The sequence below is a fragment of the Pristiophorus japonicus genome, chromosome 27 (assembly GCF_044704955.1).
Source record: "Pristiophorus japonicus isolate sPriJap1 chromosome 27, sPriJap1.hap1, whole genome shotgun sequence".
In the NCBI taxonomy this organism is placed as follows: Eukaryota; Metazoa; Chordata; class Chondrichthyes; family Pristiophoridae; genus Pristiophorus; species Pristiophorus japonicus.
In genome coordinates, this window is record NC_092003.1 from 14,919,169 (window position 1) to 14,933,013 (window position 13,845).

The 13,845-nt window shown below is 49.9% G+C and overlaps 1 protein-coding gene across 3 annotated transcripts in view; it reads left to right on the forward strand.

The window, feature by feature from the left end:
• Window positions 1–13,845, forward strand: part of LOC139239347 (cathepsin L-like) — a 68,695-nt gene that overhangs the window by 39,761 nt on the left and 15,089 nt on the right. For all 3 annotated transcript variants that reach the window (XM_070868023.1, XM_070868025.1, XM_070868024.1), the window contains exons 2-5: window positions 759–952; window positions 5,637–5,703; window positions 7,946–8,056; window positions 11,374–11,537. In XM_070868023.1, coding sequence (XP_070724124.1) covers window positions 759–952; window positions 5,637–5,703; window positions 7,946–8,056; window positions 11,374–11,537 — 536 coding nt within the window. The remainder of the gene's footprint in view (window positions 1–758; window positions 953–5,636; window positions 5,704–7,945; window positions 8,057–11,373; window positions 11,538–13,845) is intronic.

Genomic DNA, 13,845 nt, shown 5'->3' on the forward strand with positions numbered 1-13,845 from the left:
GCTCTCTCAGTACTGCCCCTCCGACAGCGTAGCGATCCCTCAGTGCTGCCCTTTAGACAGCGGGGCGCTCTCTCAGTGCTGCCCTTTAGACAGCGGGGCGCTCTCTCAGTACTGCCCCTCCGACAGCGGGGCGCTCTCTCAGTACTGCCCCTCCGACAGCGGGGCGCTCTCTCAGTACTGCCCTTTAGACAGCGGGGCGCTCTCTCAGTACTGCCCTTTAGACAGCGGGGCGCTCTCTCAGTGCTGCCCTTTAGACAGCGGGGCGCTCTCTCAGTACTGCCCCTCCGACAGCGTAGCGATCCCTCAGTGCTGCCCTTTAGACAGCGGGGCGCTCTCTCAGTGCTGCCCTTTAGACAGTGCGGCGCTCTCTCAGTACTGCCCCTCCGACAGCGGGGCGCTCTCTCAGTACTGCCCCTCCGACAGCGGGGCGCTCTCTCAGTACTGCCCCTCCGACAGCGGGGCGCTCTCTCAGTACTGCCCCTCCGACAGCGGGGCGCTCTCTCAGTACTGCCCCTCCAACACTGCAGCGCTCCCTCAATACCGCACTGGGAGTGTCAGCCTAGGATTTTGTGTACAAGTCTCTGGAGTGGGACTTGAACCCATGACCTTCAGACCCAGAGGTGAGGGAGAGACACCAACTGAGCCACGGCTGAAGATTCTGCAGCTGGAAGTGATCTGATTAGAGGAGCAGGTTTGTTGGATCTGAGGCTCCCTTTACTTGTTACTAAAACATATTCTGTTTCATGTTTCCTGGAAAGGTTTCTCTCTTGAACGATCTGTGAGTCGAGCTCCGACCCTTCACACCATGTTCAGACTCGCTATAGTCTGCCTCACCATCACCTGCAGCCTCTTACAGTCAGAGGCTATAACCGAAGGACCTTACTTGGAATACGAGGATGAAGACGGAGTGATAACCGAAGGACCTTACTTGGAAGGCGCGGATGAAGACGGAGTGAGTACTCAAACCACCTATATGTCAGTGAAAGCAGGCGCTACTAAACGGCCTCGAATATGGCGGGCGGGAAGCACACGCTCATTGCGAGCAGGAAGTGCACCGCCCGCCATATTGGTAAAGGCCAAGGAATCGGCCCATGCCTGCAACAGGCCTCAGGTCCCTTTGCGTATGCAATTTTGGGGCCTAACGCCTGTTTGACACCCGTGCGCAAAATCAGGAAAGCCAGCCTGATGTGCGGCCTAGAAGGTGGTCCATAAATCCTGATCTGGTCGCCCCCGTCTGGCCTCTCGGGCGGATGTAAAAGATCCCACGGCCGCTATTGGAAGAGCAGCAGGGAAGTTCTCCCCGCTAAGCTGGCTCAGTATTTAGACTGTATACAGCGATACCACAAGGCCCTCCCAGCATGGAGATGATTGGGTAATTCCCCCGTCAATCACACCTGTTGTAAGGGACTGGGATTGATTTTACGCACATAATTTGTGTTCTGTAACTATCCTCCATTCACTGCCCTAGCCTGCTTTTATCGGGAGACTTTGCTGTAGTTTCAATCATGAGTTCTGTTTGCTGCAGGTCCTGGAGGCTTTGTTTAACTAGCCTCTGTTTGCTGCAAAATATATTGTTGGCTGTGAGTCCTGCTGTAAGTCCCGCCCCACCTCCCATTGGCTGGCACAGTGGTGTCAGTAGACACTCCACAATATTTATCCCTCAACCAATGTCACCAAAACACATCATCTGGTCATTACCACACTGCTGTTTGTGGGAGCTTGCTAGAATCATAGAAATTTACAGCATGGAAGGAGGCCATTTCGGCCCATTGTATCCTTGCCGACGACAAAGAGCTATCCAGCCTAATCCTTCTTTCCAGTTGTCGGTCCGTAGCCCTGTAGGTTACGGCACTTCGAGTGCACATCCAAGTACTTTTTAAATGTGGTGAGGGTTTCTGCCTCTACCACCCTTTCAGGCAGTGAGTTCCAGACCCACACCATCCTCTGAAAACATTTCCCCTCAAATTCGCTCTAAACCTCCCCTCAGTTACTTTAAATCTGTGCCCCCTAGTTGTTGACCCCTCTGCCAAGGGAAATAGGTCCGTCCTATCCACTCATAGAAACATAGAAACATAGAAAATAGGTGCAGGAGTAGGCCATTCGGCCTTTCTAGCCTGCACCGCCATTCAATGAGTTCATGGCTGAACATGCAACTTCAGTACCCCATTCCTGCTTTCTCGCCATACCCCTTGATCCCCCTAGTAGTAAGGACTTCATCTAACTCCTTTTTGAATATATTTAGTGAATTGGCCTCAACAACTTTCTGTGGTAGAGAATTCCACAGATTCACCACTCTCTAGGTGAAGAAGTTTCTCCTCATCTCGGTCCTAAATGGCTTGCCAATTATCCTTAGACTGTGTTCCCTGGTTCTGGACTTCCCCAACATTGGGAACATTCTTCCTGCATCTAACCTGTCTAAACCCATCAGAATTTTAAACGTTTCTATGAGGTCCCCTCTCATTCTTCTGTACTCCAGTGAATACAAGCCCAGTTGATCCAGTCTTTCTTGATATATCAGTCCCGCCATCCCGGGAATCAGTCTGGTGAACCTTCGCTGCACTCCCTAAATAGCAAGAATGTCCTTCCTCAGGTTAGGAGACCAAAACTGTACACAATACTCCAGATGTGGCCTCACCAAGGCCCTGTACAACTGTAGCAACACCTCCCTGCCCCTGTACTCAAATCCCCTCGCTATGAAGGCCAACATGCCATTTGCTTTCTTAACCGCCTGCTGTACCTGCATGCCAACCTTCAATGACTGATGTACCATGACACCCAGGTCTCGTTGCACCTCCCCTTTTCCTAATCTGTCACCATTCAGATAATAGTCTGTCTCTCTGTTTTTACCACCAAAGTGGATAACCTCACATTTATCCACATTATACTTCATCTGCCATGCATTTGCCCACTCACCTAACCTATCCAAGTCGCTCTGCAGCCTCATAGCATTCTCCTTGCAGCTCACACTGCCACCCAACTTAGTGTCATCCGCAAATTTGGAGATACTACATTTAATCCCCTCGTCTAAATCATTAATGTACAGTGTAAACAGCTGGGGCCCCAGCACAGAACCTTGCGGTACCCCACTAGTCACTGCCTGCCATTCTGAAAAGTCCCCATTTACTCCTACTCTTTGCTTCCTGTCTGACAACCAGTTCTCAATCCATGTCAGCACACTACCCCCAATCCCATGTGCTTTAACTTTGCACATTAATCTCTTGTGTGGGACCTTGTCGAAAGCCTTCTGAAAGTCCAAATACACCACATCAACTGGTTCTCCCTTGTCCACTTTACTGGAAGCATCCTCAAAAAATTCCAGAAGATTTGTCAAGCATGATTTCCCTTTCACAAATCCATGCTGACTTGGACCTATCATGTCACCTCTTTCCAAATGCACTGCTATGACATCCTTAATAATTGATTCCATCATTTTACCCACTACCGATGTCAGGCTGACCGGTCTATAATTCCCTGTTCTCTCTCTCCCTCCTTTTTTAAAAAGTGCAGTTACATTGGCTACCCTCCACTCGATAGGAACTGATCCAGAGTCAATGGAATGTTGGAAAATGACTGTCAATGCATCCGCTATTTCCAAGGCCACCTCCTTAAATACTCTGGGATGCAGTCCATCAGGCCCTGGGGATTTATCAGCCTTCAATCCCATCAATTTCCCCAACACAATTTCCCGACTAATAAGGATTTCCCTCAGCTCCTCCTCCTTACTAGACCTTCTGACCCCTTTTATATCCTGAAGGTTGTTTGTGTCCTCCTTAGTGAATACCGAACCAAAGTACTTGTTCAATTGGTCCGCCATTTCTTTGTTCCCCGTTATGACTTCCCCTGATTCTGACTGCAGGGGACCTACGTTTGTCTTTACTAACCTTTTTCTCTTTACATATCTATAGAAACTTTTGCAATCCGTCTTAATGTTCCCTGCAAGCTTCTTCTCGTACTCCATTTTCCCTGCCCTAATCAAACCCTTTGTCCTCCTCTGCTGAGTTCTAAATTTCTCCCAGTCCCCGGGTTCGCTGCTATTTCTGGCCAATTTGTATGCCACTTCCTTGGCTTTAATATTATCCCTGATTTCCCTTGATAGCCACGGTTGAGCCACCTTCCCTTTTTTATTTTTACGCCAGACAGGAATGTACAGGAATGTTGATATAGTATCTGACTCAACCACTAACCTTGGTTAACACAGCATCACAGCTCTGTGTAAAGAAGTTATCCTACCCTCTGTTCTAAATATCTTACATTTAATCTTGTATCTGGAACCTCTTGTTATTGGCCCTTCAACTACTCAACCCATGGCTTTGGGGTATAGTGGAGGTATCACAATTGTGTAGGATAGGATAGATGGACCAGAGGGTCTTTTCCTGTCTGTCATTGTTTATGTTCGTACATGCTACACTCCCTACTCGACTGCTCCGCTCGCCCCTACATGCTCTACTGCCCACTAGACTGTTGCACTTCCCACTAGTCTGCCTTACTCCCTGGACTGATTCACTCCATAAAAGACTGCTCCACTCTCCGCCAAATGCTCTACTCCAGACGAGACTGCTCCATTTCCTTCTGCACTCTCCAACCCCTACTAGAATGCTCCAGTATTATTCTATATAAAAGAAGTCTTATTCATTTCGACGTGCTGGTGATAATATATTATTTCTAGCACATTAAAGGGGCAGTTCAGGAGCATACAATAATATACTATTTGAATTAGATAATCTTTCCTACACTGTGGCTGATGCATGTATTTTGCAACAATTCGTCAATCTTGTATTCTAATAGCAATTCCAGTCATTCCTCTTTCATTTATCAGTCCTCACTACTCATCTCTACTCATCATTTTATACACCTCAATCAGGTCTCCCCTTAGCTTCCTCTGTTCCAAAGAAAACAAACCCAGCCTATCCAATCTTTCCTCATAGCTAATATTCTCCAGTTCCAGACACCATCCTCGTAAATCTCCTCTGTACTCTCTCTAGTGCAATCACATCTTTCCTGTAATATTGTGACCAGAAATGCACGCAGTACTCTAGCTGTGGCCTGACTAATGTTTTATACAGTTCAAGCATATGCTCCCTGCTCTTGTATGCTATGCCTCGACTAATAAAGACAAGTATTCCATATGCCTTCTTAACTGCCTTATCTACCTGGCCTGCTACCTTCAGGGTTCTGTGAGGGATCTGTTCAGGGATCAAGCTACACTTCTCAGTGTCCTACCACTTAATGTAAGAAATGCAGCAGCCAATTTGCGCACAGAAACTCCCAAAAACAGCGATGTGATAATGACCCAGATCATCTGTTTCAGTGATGTTGTTTGAGGGATAAATATTGGCCCCAGGACACCGGGAAGAACTCCCCTGCTCTTCTTTCAAAGTTGCTGTGAGATCTTTTACACCCACCGGAAGGCAGATGGGGCCTCGGTTTAACATTTCATCTGAAAGATGGCACCTCCGACAGTGCAGCACTCCCTCAGCTTGACACTGGGAGTGTCGGCCTGGATTATGTGCTCAAGTGTCCAAAGTGGCACTTGAACCCACAACCTTCTGACCCAGAGGCAGGAGTGCTACCCATTGAGCCATGACTGACACCATTCCCTGACTGGGAACTGATTGCTCCTTCTTTCATTCCCCCAGGAACAGATGAGGTCCCAATTTGTGAAGTTTAAAGCGATGTACAACAAGAACTATGAAGACCTTGAAGGTAAGAGTCCCACCTACTCAATTCAGTCATCCCCCCACGGACAGGAAGGCCCGAGTTTGACTCCTGACCTGTGCTGAATTAACCCACCGTGGGCAGGCTGAGACGGCATAGCCACTGGTATCATTGAGCTTGGGGTCGGGAATTAAACGGCACCAAGCGTTCCCACTCCTGATCACTATCTCCCAGTGTTCCCGCTCCTGATCCCTATCTCCCAGTGTTCCCACTCCTGATCCCTATCTCCCAGTATTCCCACTCCTGATCCCTATCTCCCAGTGTTCCCACTCCTGATCTCCATCTCCCAATATTCCCACTCCTGATCCCTATCTCCCAGTGTTCCCACTCCTGATCCCTATCTCCCAGTGTTGCCACTCTGGATCCCTATCTCCCAGTGTTCCCGCTCCTGATCACTATCTCCCAGTGTTCCCACTCCTGATTCCTATCTCCCAGTGTTCCCACTCCTGATTCCTATCTCCCAGTGTTTCCCCTCATGATCTCCATCTTCCAGTGTTCTCATTCATTATCCCTATCTCCCAGTGTTCCCACTCCTGATTCCTATCTCCCAGTGCTCCCACTCCTGATTCCTATCTCCCAGTGTTCCCCCTCCTGATCCCCAGCTTCCAGTGTTCCCACTCCTGATCCTTTCTCCCAGTGTTCCCACTCCTGATCCCTATCTCCCAGTGTTCCCACTCTGGATCCCTATCTCCCAGTGTTCCCCCTCCTGATCCTATCTCCCAGTGTTCCCACTCCTGGTCCCTATCTCCCAGTATTCCACTCCTGATCTCCATCTCCCAGTGTTCCCACTCCTGATCTCCATCTCCCAGTGTTCCCACTCCTGATCCCTATCTCCCAGTGTCCCCACTCCTGATCCCTATCTCCCAGTGTTCCCACTTCTGATCCCTATCTCCCAGTATTCCACTCCTGATCCCTATCTCTCAGTGTTCCCACTCTGGATGCCTATCTCCCAGTGTTCCCACTCTGGATCCCTATCTCCCAGTGTTCCCACTCCTGATCCCTATTTCCCAATGTTCCACTTCTGATCTCTATCTCCCAGTGTTATCACTCCTGATCCCCATCTTCCAGTGTTCTCACTCCTGATCCCTATCGCCCAGTGTTCTCACTCCTGATCCCTATCTCCCAGTGTTCCACCTCCTGATCCCCATCTCCCAGTGTTCCCGCTCCTGATCCCTATCTCCCAGTGTTCACGCTCCTGATCCCTATCTCCCAGTGTTCTCACTCCTGATCTCCATCTCCCAGTGTTCCCACTCCTGATCCCTATCTCCCAGTGTTCTCACTCCCGATCCCTATCTCCCAGTGTTCCCACACCTGATCCCTATCTCCCAGTGTTCACGCTCCTGATCTCCATCTCCCAGTGTTCCCACTCTGGATCCCTATCTCTCAGTGTTCCCACTCTGGATGCCTATCTCCCAGTGTTCCCACTCTGGATCCCTATCTCCCAGTGTTCCCACTCCTGATCCCTATCTCCGTGTTCTCACTCCTGATCCCTATCGCCCAGTATCCCCACTCCTAATCCCTATCTCACAGTGTCCACAGTTCTGATCCCTATCTCCCAATGTCCCCACTCTTGATCCCTATCTCCCAGTGTTCCCACTTCTGATCCCTATCGCCGTGTCCCCACTCCTGATCCCTACCTCCCAGTGTTCCCACTCCTGATCCCTATTTCCCAGTGTCCCCACTCCTGATCCCTACCTCCCAGTGTTCCCACTCCTGATCCCTATTTCCCAGTGTCCCCACTCTTGATCCCTACCTCCCAGTGTTCCCACTCCTGATCCCTACCTCCCAGTGTCCCCACTCCTGATCCCTACCTCAGTGTTCATGCTCCTGATCCCCTTTTGCCAAGGTTCCCATTCCTGTTCCCAGCGCCCAGTGTTCCCACTCCCTGCCCCTGCTGGGAAGTGCATGTGTCTGAACGGTCCACTGGGACCACCACTTGGCTCATGCGTCTTGACATTGGCCGCTGACCCTCACTGCAAGGACTCGCACGTGATAGAGTGCGGGAATGAGGTATTGGAGGGCCGCTAGAATCTAAGGAAAGGTTCCCTGGCGTTATTCACGCCATTGGGAGAAAAGGTGAAACAACTGTTGGGGAGGCCGATGGAAATGGAAATTGAGGGAACGGTGTATGACTGGATCCGTTTTAAACTCTCACCGATGGATAAGTTAATTTGGCCACCCCAGCCGCCCACGCTAACACTTTTTTCTCTTGATCTTGATGTGATTGTAGAGGAGAGCCGGTTCAACATCTTCGTGGAGAATATGGAGAAAGCCAAAAGGATGCAGGAACAAGACAGAGGGACTGCCGTGTATGGAATGAACGAATTTAGCGACATGTCAGGTAAGGGCAAAAATGGGCTCAGTGGCAGGACTTACTGGAGGGATCTCTCCCGGTGCCATGCTGGGCAAGGGACAGTGCCATGTGCATGGTGAGCCGTACTGACCACGATAGGCCAACGCCTGGGCACTGATCTATGTTGGGAGACCTGACCTAGCCTGAAATGGCAATGGGGTCTACAGCTATGAAGTCAAGCAACACACGGGGCACAGTAGCATTGTGGTTATGGTACTGGACTAGTAATCAGGAAACATGGGTTTAAATCCGATTTCAGGACTTGCATTTATGTAGCGACTTTCCCCACCTCAGGAAGTCCCAAAGCTTTACAGCTGATGAAGTACCTTTTGAAGTGTAGTCACTGCTGTAATGTAGGAAACGTGGAAACCAATTTGCAGACAGCAAGCTCCCACAAAGAGCAGTGTGATAAAGACCGGAAAATTTGTTTTTAATGATGTTGGTTGAAGGATAAATATTGGGCTGGGACACCGGAGAGAACTCCCCTGCTGTTCTTCCAATAATGCCATGGGATCTTTTATATACAGTTTAGAGTCTCATCCAAAGGACAGCACCCACCGACAGTGCGGCTCTCCCTCAGTACTGCCCCTCCGACAGTGCGGCGCTCCCTCGGTAATGCAGTGTGAGCGTTGGCCTGGATTACGGGATTGAGTGTCTGTTGTGGGACTTGAACCCATGACCGTCTGACTCAGAGGCAAGAGTGCTATCCAGAGCCACAGCAGCAAAGGGCCAATTATGGGTACGTGTAAGTTAGCTCTAAGCCATCAAGAGCAGGTGCCAGTCCTTCCTGAAAGGGCAAGTGCTAACAGCACTCAATTCTCCAGTGTAAGCATCATGAAGACGCAGCAGGTGAAAGGGATGGGAGGAGGTATGTCAGGAGCAGGCATGAGTCTGTCGACAAGTGACAGAGCTCTCCAGTTCCCTGTTAAATGCCTGCTGAAGTAGAGGTGGGCATGAGGAGCTCGCAAGGATGTATACCACTTTCCACTCTCCGTAAGCATCAGCTCATGCTTAACTCTGCTGTCCGTGTTCGAACTCGCACCGAGTCCCGCTCACCCATCACCCCCTGTGCTCGCTGATATGCATTGGCTCCCGGTCTGGCATCGCCTCGATTTTAAAATTCTTACCCTTGTGTTCAAATCCCTCCATGGCCTTGCCCCTCCCTATATCTCTGTAACCTCCACCAGCCCCACAACCCTCCAAGATATCTGCGCTCTTCCAATTCTGGCCTCTTTAGCATCCCCGATTTTAATCACTCCAGCATTGGCGGCCATGCCTTCAGCTGCCTGGGCTCTAAGCTCTGGAATTCCTTCCCCAAATCTCTCCACCTCTCTCTCCTCCTTTAAGACGCTCCTTAAAACCTACCTCTTTGACTGAGCGTTCGGTCACCTGTCCTAATATCTCCTTGTGTGGCTCAGCGTCAAATTTTGTCTGATAATGCTCCTGTGCAACATTTTACGAAAGAAAGAAAAAAGAAAGACTTACATTTAAATAGCGCCTTTCACAACCCCAGACGCCTCAAAGTGTTTTAAAGCCAATGAAGTACTTTTGGAGTGTTGTCACTGTTGTAATGTGGGAAACGCCGCAACCAACTCAGCAAACTCCCACATACGTTAAAGGCACTATATAAATGCATAGGTCAATTGTGGCTTAGCAACAAGAAACTACAGGTGTGTTTCGCCCCCTACCGGCCATTACTGTCGTTGCAGCTGGCCCCAGCCCTAAGCTGCATGGGATCCACAGTTGCAGGAGATGGCACAGCTCAGCATCTGCCTCTGCACAGACCCTGAAAGGACAGTTACCCGTGGCCTTTGCCAGGGAGCAGTGCCAAGGCCAGCAGAAACGGTTGGTGGCATCTCGATTGGGCGCGGCCGATCTGGCTCTCGGTTTCCCGAGCCCGCCTACTTTCACTCGATGCCGGGTCAAGCAGGAAGGACCATCCGAGCGCTCGCACATGGTAGTGCGCTATCTGGGGTCTCACTGGTCCAGATTCCCTTTGTGAAGCTGGGTCTCCACCAGCCCAAAGCGTGATAATTGCCCCCCCCTCGGCAAGTGCCCGGGAGAGGGCATGGAGCACCTCTCGGGCAGCCTGACCTGTCTGCTAGCCTTTCCCTCAGAAAATGACAGTTCAGGGAGTTCCCATTGGGAAATCTATTGGTGTCTCTCTTTCTCTATCTCTGTCTCTCTCCCTCGCTCTCCCCCTCAGTTACTTTCTGTCTGTGTCCTTCACACTTTCTCTTTCCCATCTAGATTTCTGTCACTGTATTTCTCTCCCTGTACCTCACTCAGTCTCTCTCTCATTAATGGTCTCTTTTTCCCTTTCTCTCTCATTTTATCTATTTATCTCTGTCCATTTCTCTCTCTCTCTGGATCTTTGATTCTTTCTCTGTCCATCTGTCTCCCCTTCTCGGCCATCTGTCTTATTCTGTATTTCTCTTTCCCCCTTTCACTCTCTGTCTTCCCTCTCTCTCTCTCTCTCACTCCTCTGCCCCTCTCTCTCTCTCTCTCTCTTTATGATGTCAATACCACCATGGTCATTGTTCCTCTGAACATTTCTCTCTTGATCCTCACTATCTCTTCTTGGCTGACACCCAGTTCCTTGTTCTCCAACCCTGTGAAAATCCTCAGTATTCCTTTCCTCCGACAATAAGCGTTAGAAACCCAAGCTCGGCAACCATTGAATCACAAAGTGCAGGCGGAGGCCATTCAGCCTTCACCGGCTCTTTGAAAGAGCTGTCCAATTAGTCCCACTCCTCCCTCCACCCCAACCCCCCACTGCTCTTTCCCATAGCCCGAAACGAAACTTCTCCAAGTATTTATCCTATCCCTGTTTGAAAGTTACTATTGAATCTGCTCCCACCGCCCTCAGGCAGTGCGTTCCAGATCACAACAACTCGCTGCGTAAAATAAAAGCTCCTCATCTCCCTTCTGGTTCTTTTGCCAATTATCTTAAATCTGTACCCTCTGGAAACAGTTTCTCCTTATGTACTCAATCAAAACCCTTCATGATTTTGAACATTTCTATCAAATCTCCTCTGCTCTAAGGAGAGCAATCCCAGCTTCTCTAGACTCTCCACGTAACTGAAGTTCCTCATCCCTGGTACCATTCTGGTCAATCTCCTAACCTTCTCTGCTCCAAGGAGAACAATCCCAATGTCTCCAGTCACCCCACATAACTGAAGTCCCCCAAAACCCCTGTTTTGTTTTTCTCCAACCATAGAGTTATGGGCCTTGCTCCTTCTTCCACTTCTTACAATAAACCGCTTGCGTTAGTTGAACCGTTTTGTAATTTGCTTTTGTTTCAGATGAAGAATTTGATGGTTTTTACTTCAACCCGGCAATGAGTAACAACTCGGTCTGGCCAAAGGAGGCTTACTGGACAGAAGAAGATGGTCGGCTGACAAACTTGTCGTGTCCGTCTAGTTGGGATTGGCGGCATCATGGAGCAGTGACTGTAGTTAAAAATCAGGTACTCACACTCAAAGACTGAATATATTGCTTCGTGTTAGAGTAGGTCCAGATACCAACAGGGAGAGGAGTCCCACAAGGGTGAAGTATTAGATGGGGTAGTTAAGAGAATTTGTCCACTCCCAGGGCAGGTACAGCACGGAGTTAGATACAGAGAAAGCTCACTCTACGCTGTCCCATCAAACACTCCCAGGACAGGTACAGCACGGGTTAGATACAGAGTAAAGCTCCCTCTACACTGTCCCATCAAACACTCCCAGGGCAGGTACAGCACGGGGTTACATACAGAGAAAGCTCCCTCTACACTGTCCCATCAAACACTCCCAGGGCAGGTACAGGGGGTTAGATACAGAGTAAAGCTCCCTCTACACTGTCCCATCAAACACTCCCAGGGCAGGTACAGCACAGAGTTAGATACAGAGAAAGCTCCCTCTACACTGTCCCATCACACACTCCCAGGGCAGGTACAGCACGGGTTAGATACAGAATAAAGCTCCCTCTACACTGTCCCATCACACACTCCCAGGGCAGGTACAGCACGGGTTAGATACAGAGTAAAGCTCCCTCTACACTGTCCCATCACACACTCCCAGGGCAGGTACAGCACGGGGTTAGATACAGAGAAAGCTCCCTCTACACTGTCCCATCAAACACTCCCAGGACAGGTACAGCACGGGGTTAGATACAGAGTAAAGCTCCCTCTACACTGTCCCATCAAACACTCCCAGGGCAGGTACAGCACGGAGTTAGATACAGAGTAAAGCTCCCTCTACACTGCCCCATCACACACTCCCAGGGCAGGTACAGCACGGGGTTAGATACAGAGTAAAGCTCCCTCTACACTGTCCCATCAAACACTCCCAGGGCAGGTCCAGCACGGAGTTAGATACAGAGAAAGCTCCCTCTACACTGTCCCATCAAACATTCCCAGGGCAGGTACAGGGGGTTAGATACAGAGTAAAGCTCCCTCTACACTGTCCCATCAAACACTCACAGGGCAGGTACAGCACGGAGTTAGATACAGAGTAAAGCTCCCTCTACACTGTCCCATCAAACACTCCTGGGGCAGGTACAGCACAGGGTTAGATACAGAGTAAAGCTCCCTCTACACTGTCCCATCACACACTCCCAGGGCAGGTACAGCACGGAGTTAGATACAGAGTAAAGCTCCCTCTACACTGCCCCATCACACACTCCCAGGGCAGGTACAGCACGGGGTTAGATACAGAGTAAAGCTCCCTCTACACTGTCCCATCAAACACTCCCGGGGCAGGTCCAGCACGGGTTAGATACAGAGTAAAGCTCCCTCTACACTGTCCCATCAAACACTCCCAGGGCAGGTACAGCACGGGTTAGATACAGAGTAAAGCTCCCTCTACACTGTCCCATCAAACACTCCCAGGGCAGATACAGCACGGGTTAGATACAGAGTAAAGCTCCCTCTACACTGTCCCATCAAACACTCCTGGGGCAGGTACAGCACGGGTTAGATACAGAGTAAAGCTCCCTCTACACTGTCCCATCAAACACTCCCAGGGTAGACACAGACGTGGGCTCAGATGGCTGCCTCTACTATAATGTCCCAAATCTCACACCAGTTGTCCTGTGATCACTGTAAGTGAGACGAACAATTCTGTTGACAATTGCTGTCGAATTAAGGGCTGCTTTCTCCTCTCGGGCCCCTGATTAATACTGCCTAAGCTCATTTTTTATCCACTAACACCGCTGAGCCACATAAGGAGATATTAGGTGTGGTGACTAAAAGGTTGGTCAAAGAGGAAGGTTTTAAGGAGCGTCTTAAAGGAGAGGCGGAGAAGTTTAGGGAGGAAATTCCAGAGTTTAGGGTCCAGGCGGCTGAAGGCACGGCCACCAATGGTGGAGTGATTAAAAAATGATGTTCAAGAGTTGGAGTAGCGCAGAGATCTCAGAGGGTTGTAGGGCTGGAGGGAGTCACATGGATGGGGCGGGAGACTAGATCTTGGGAGTTTGTAGGTGTGGAGGAGGTCACAGAAATAGGGAGTGGAGGGTAAAATCTTGGAGCGTTGTAAGGCAGCCTGGGGTCACAGCGATGGGGGGGGCGGGTGGCAGTGGGGGGTAGCAGCAAGATCTTGGTGGGTTGTTAGGTTGGATACGTTCAGTGAAATAAGGATGGGTGAGATCTTGGTAGGTTATAGGGCTGGAGGGGGTCACAGAGATAGTGATGGGCGAGATCTTGCTGGGTTGTAGGGCTGCATACGTTCAGTGAGATTGGGATGGTCGAGAACTTGGTAGGTTACAGGGCTGGAGGGGGTCACAGAGCAAGAGAGGGA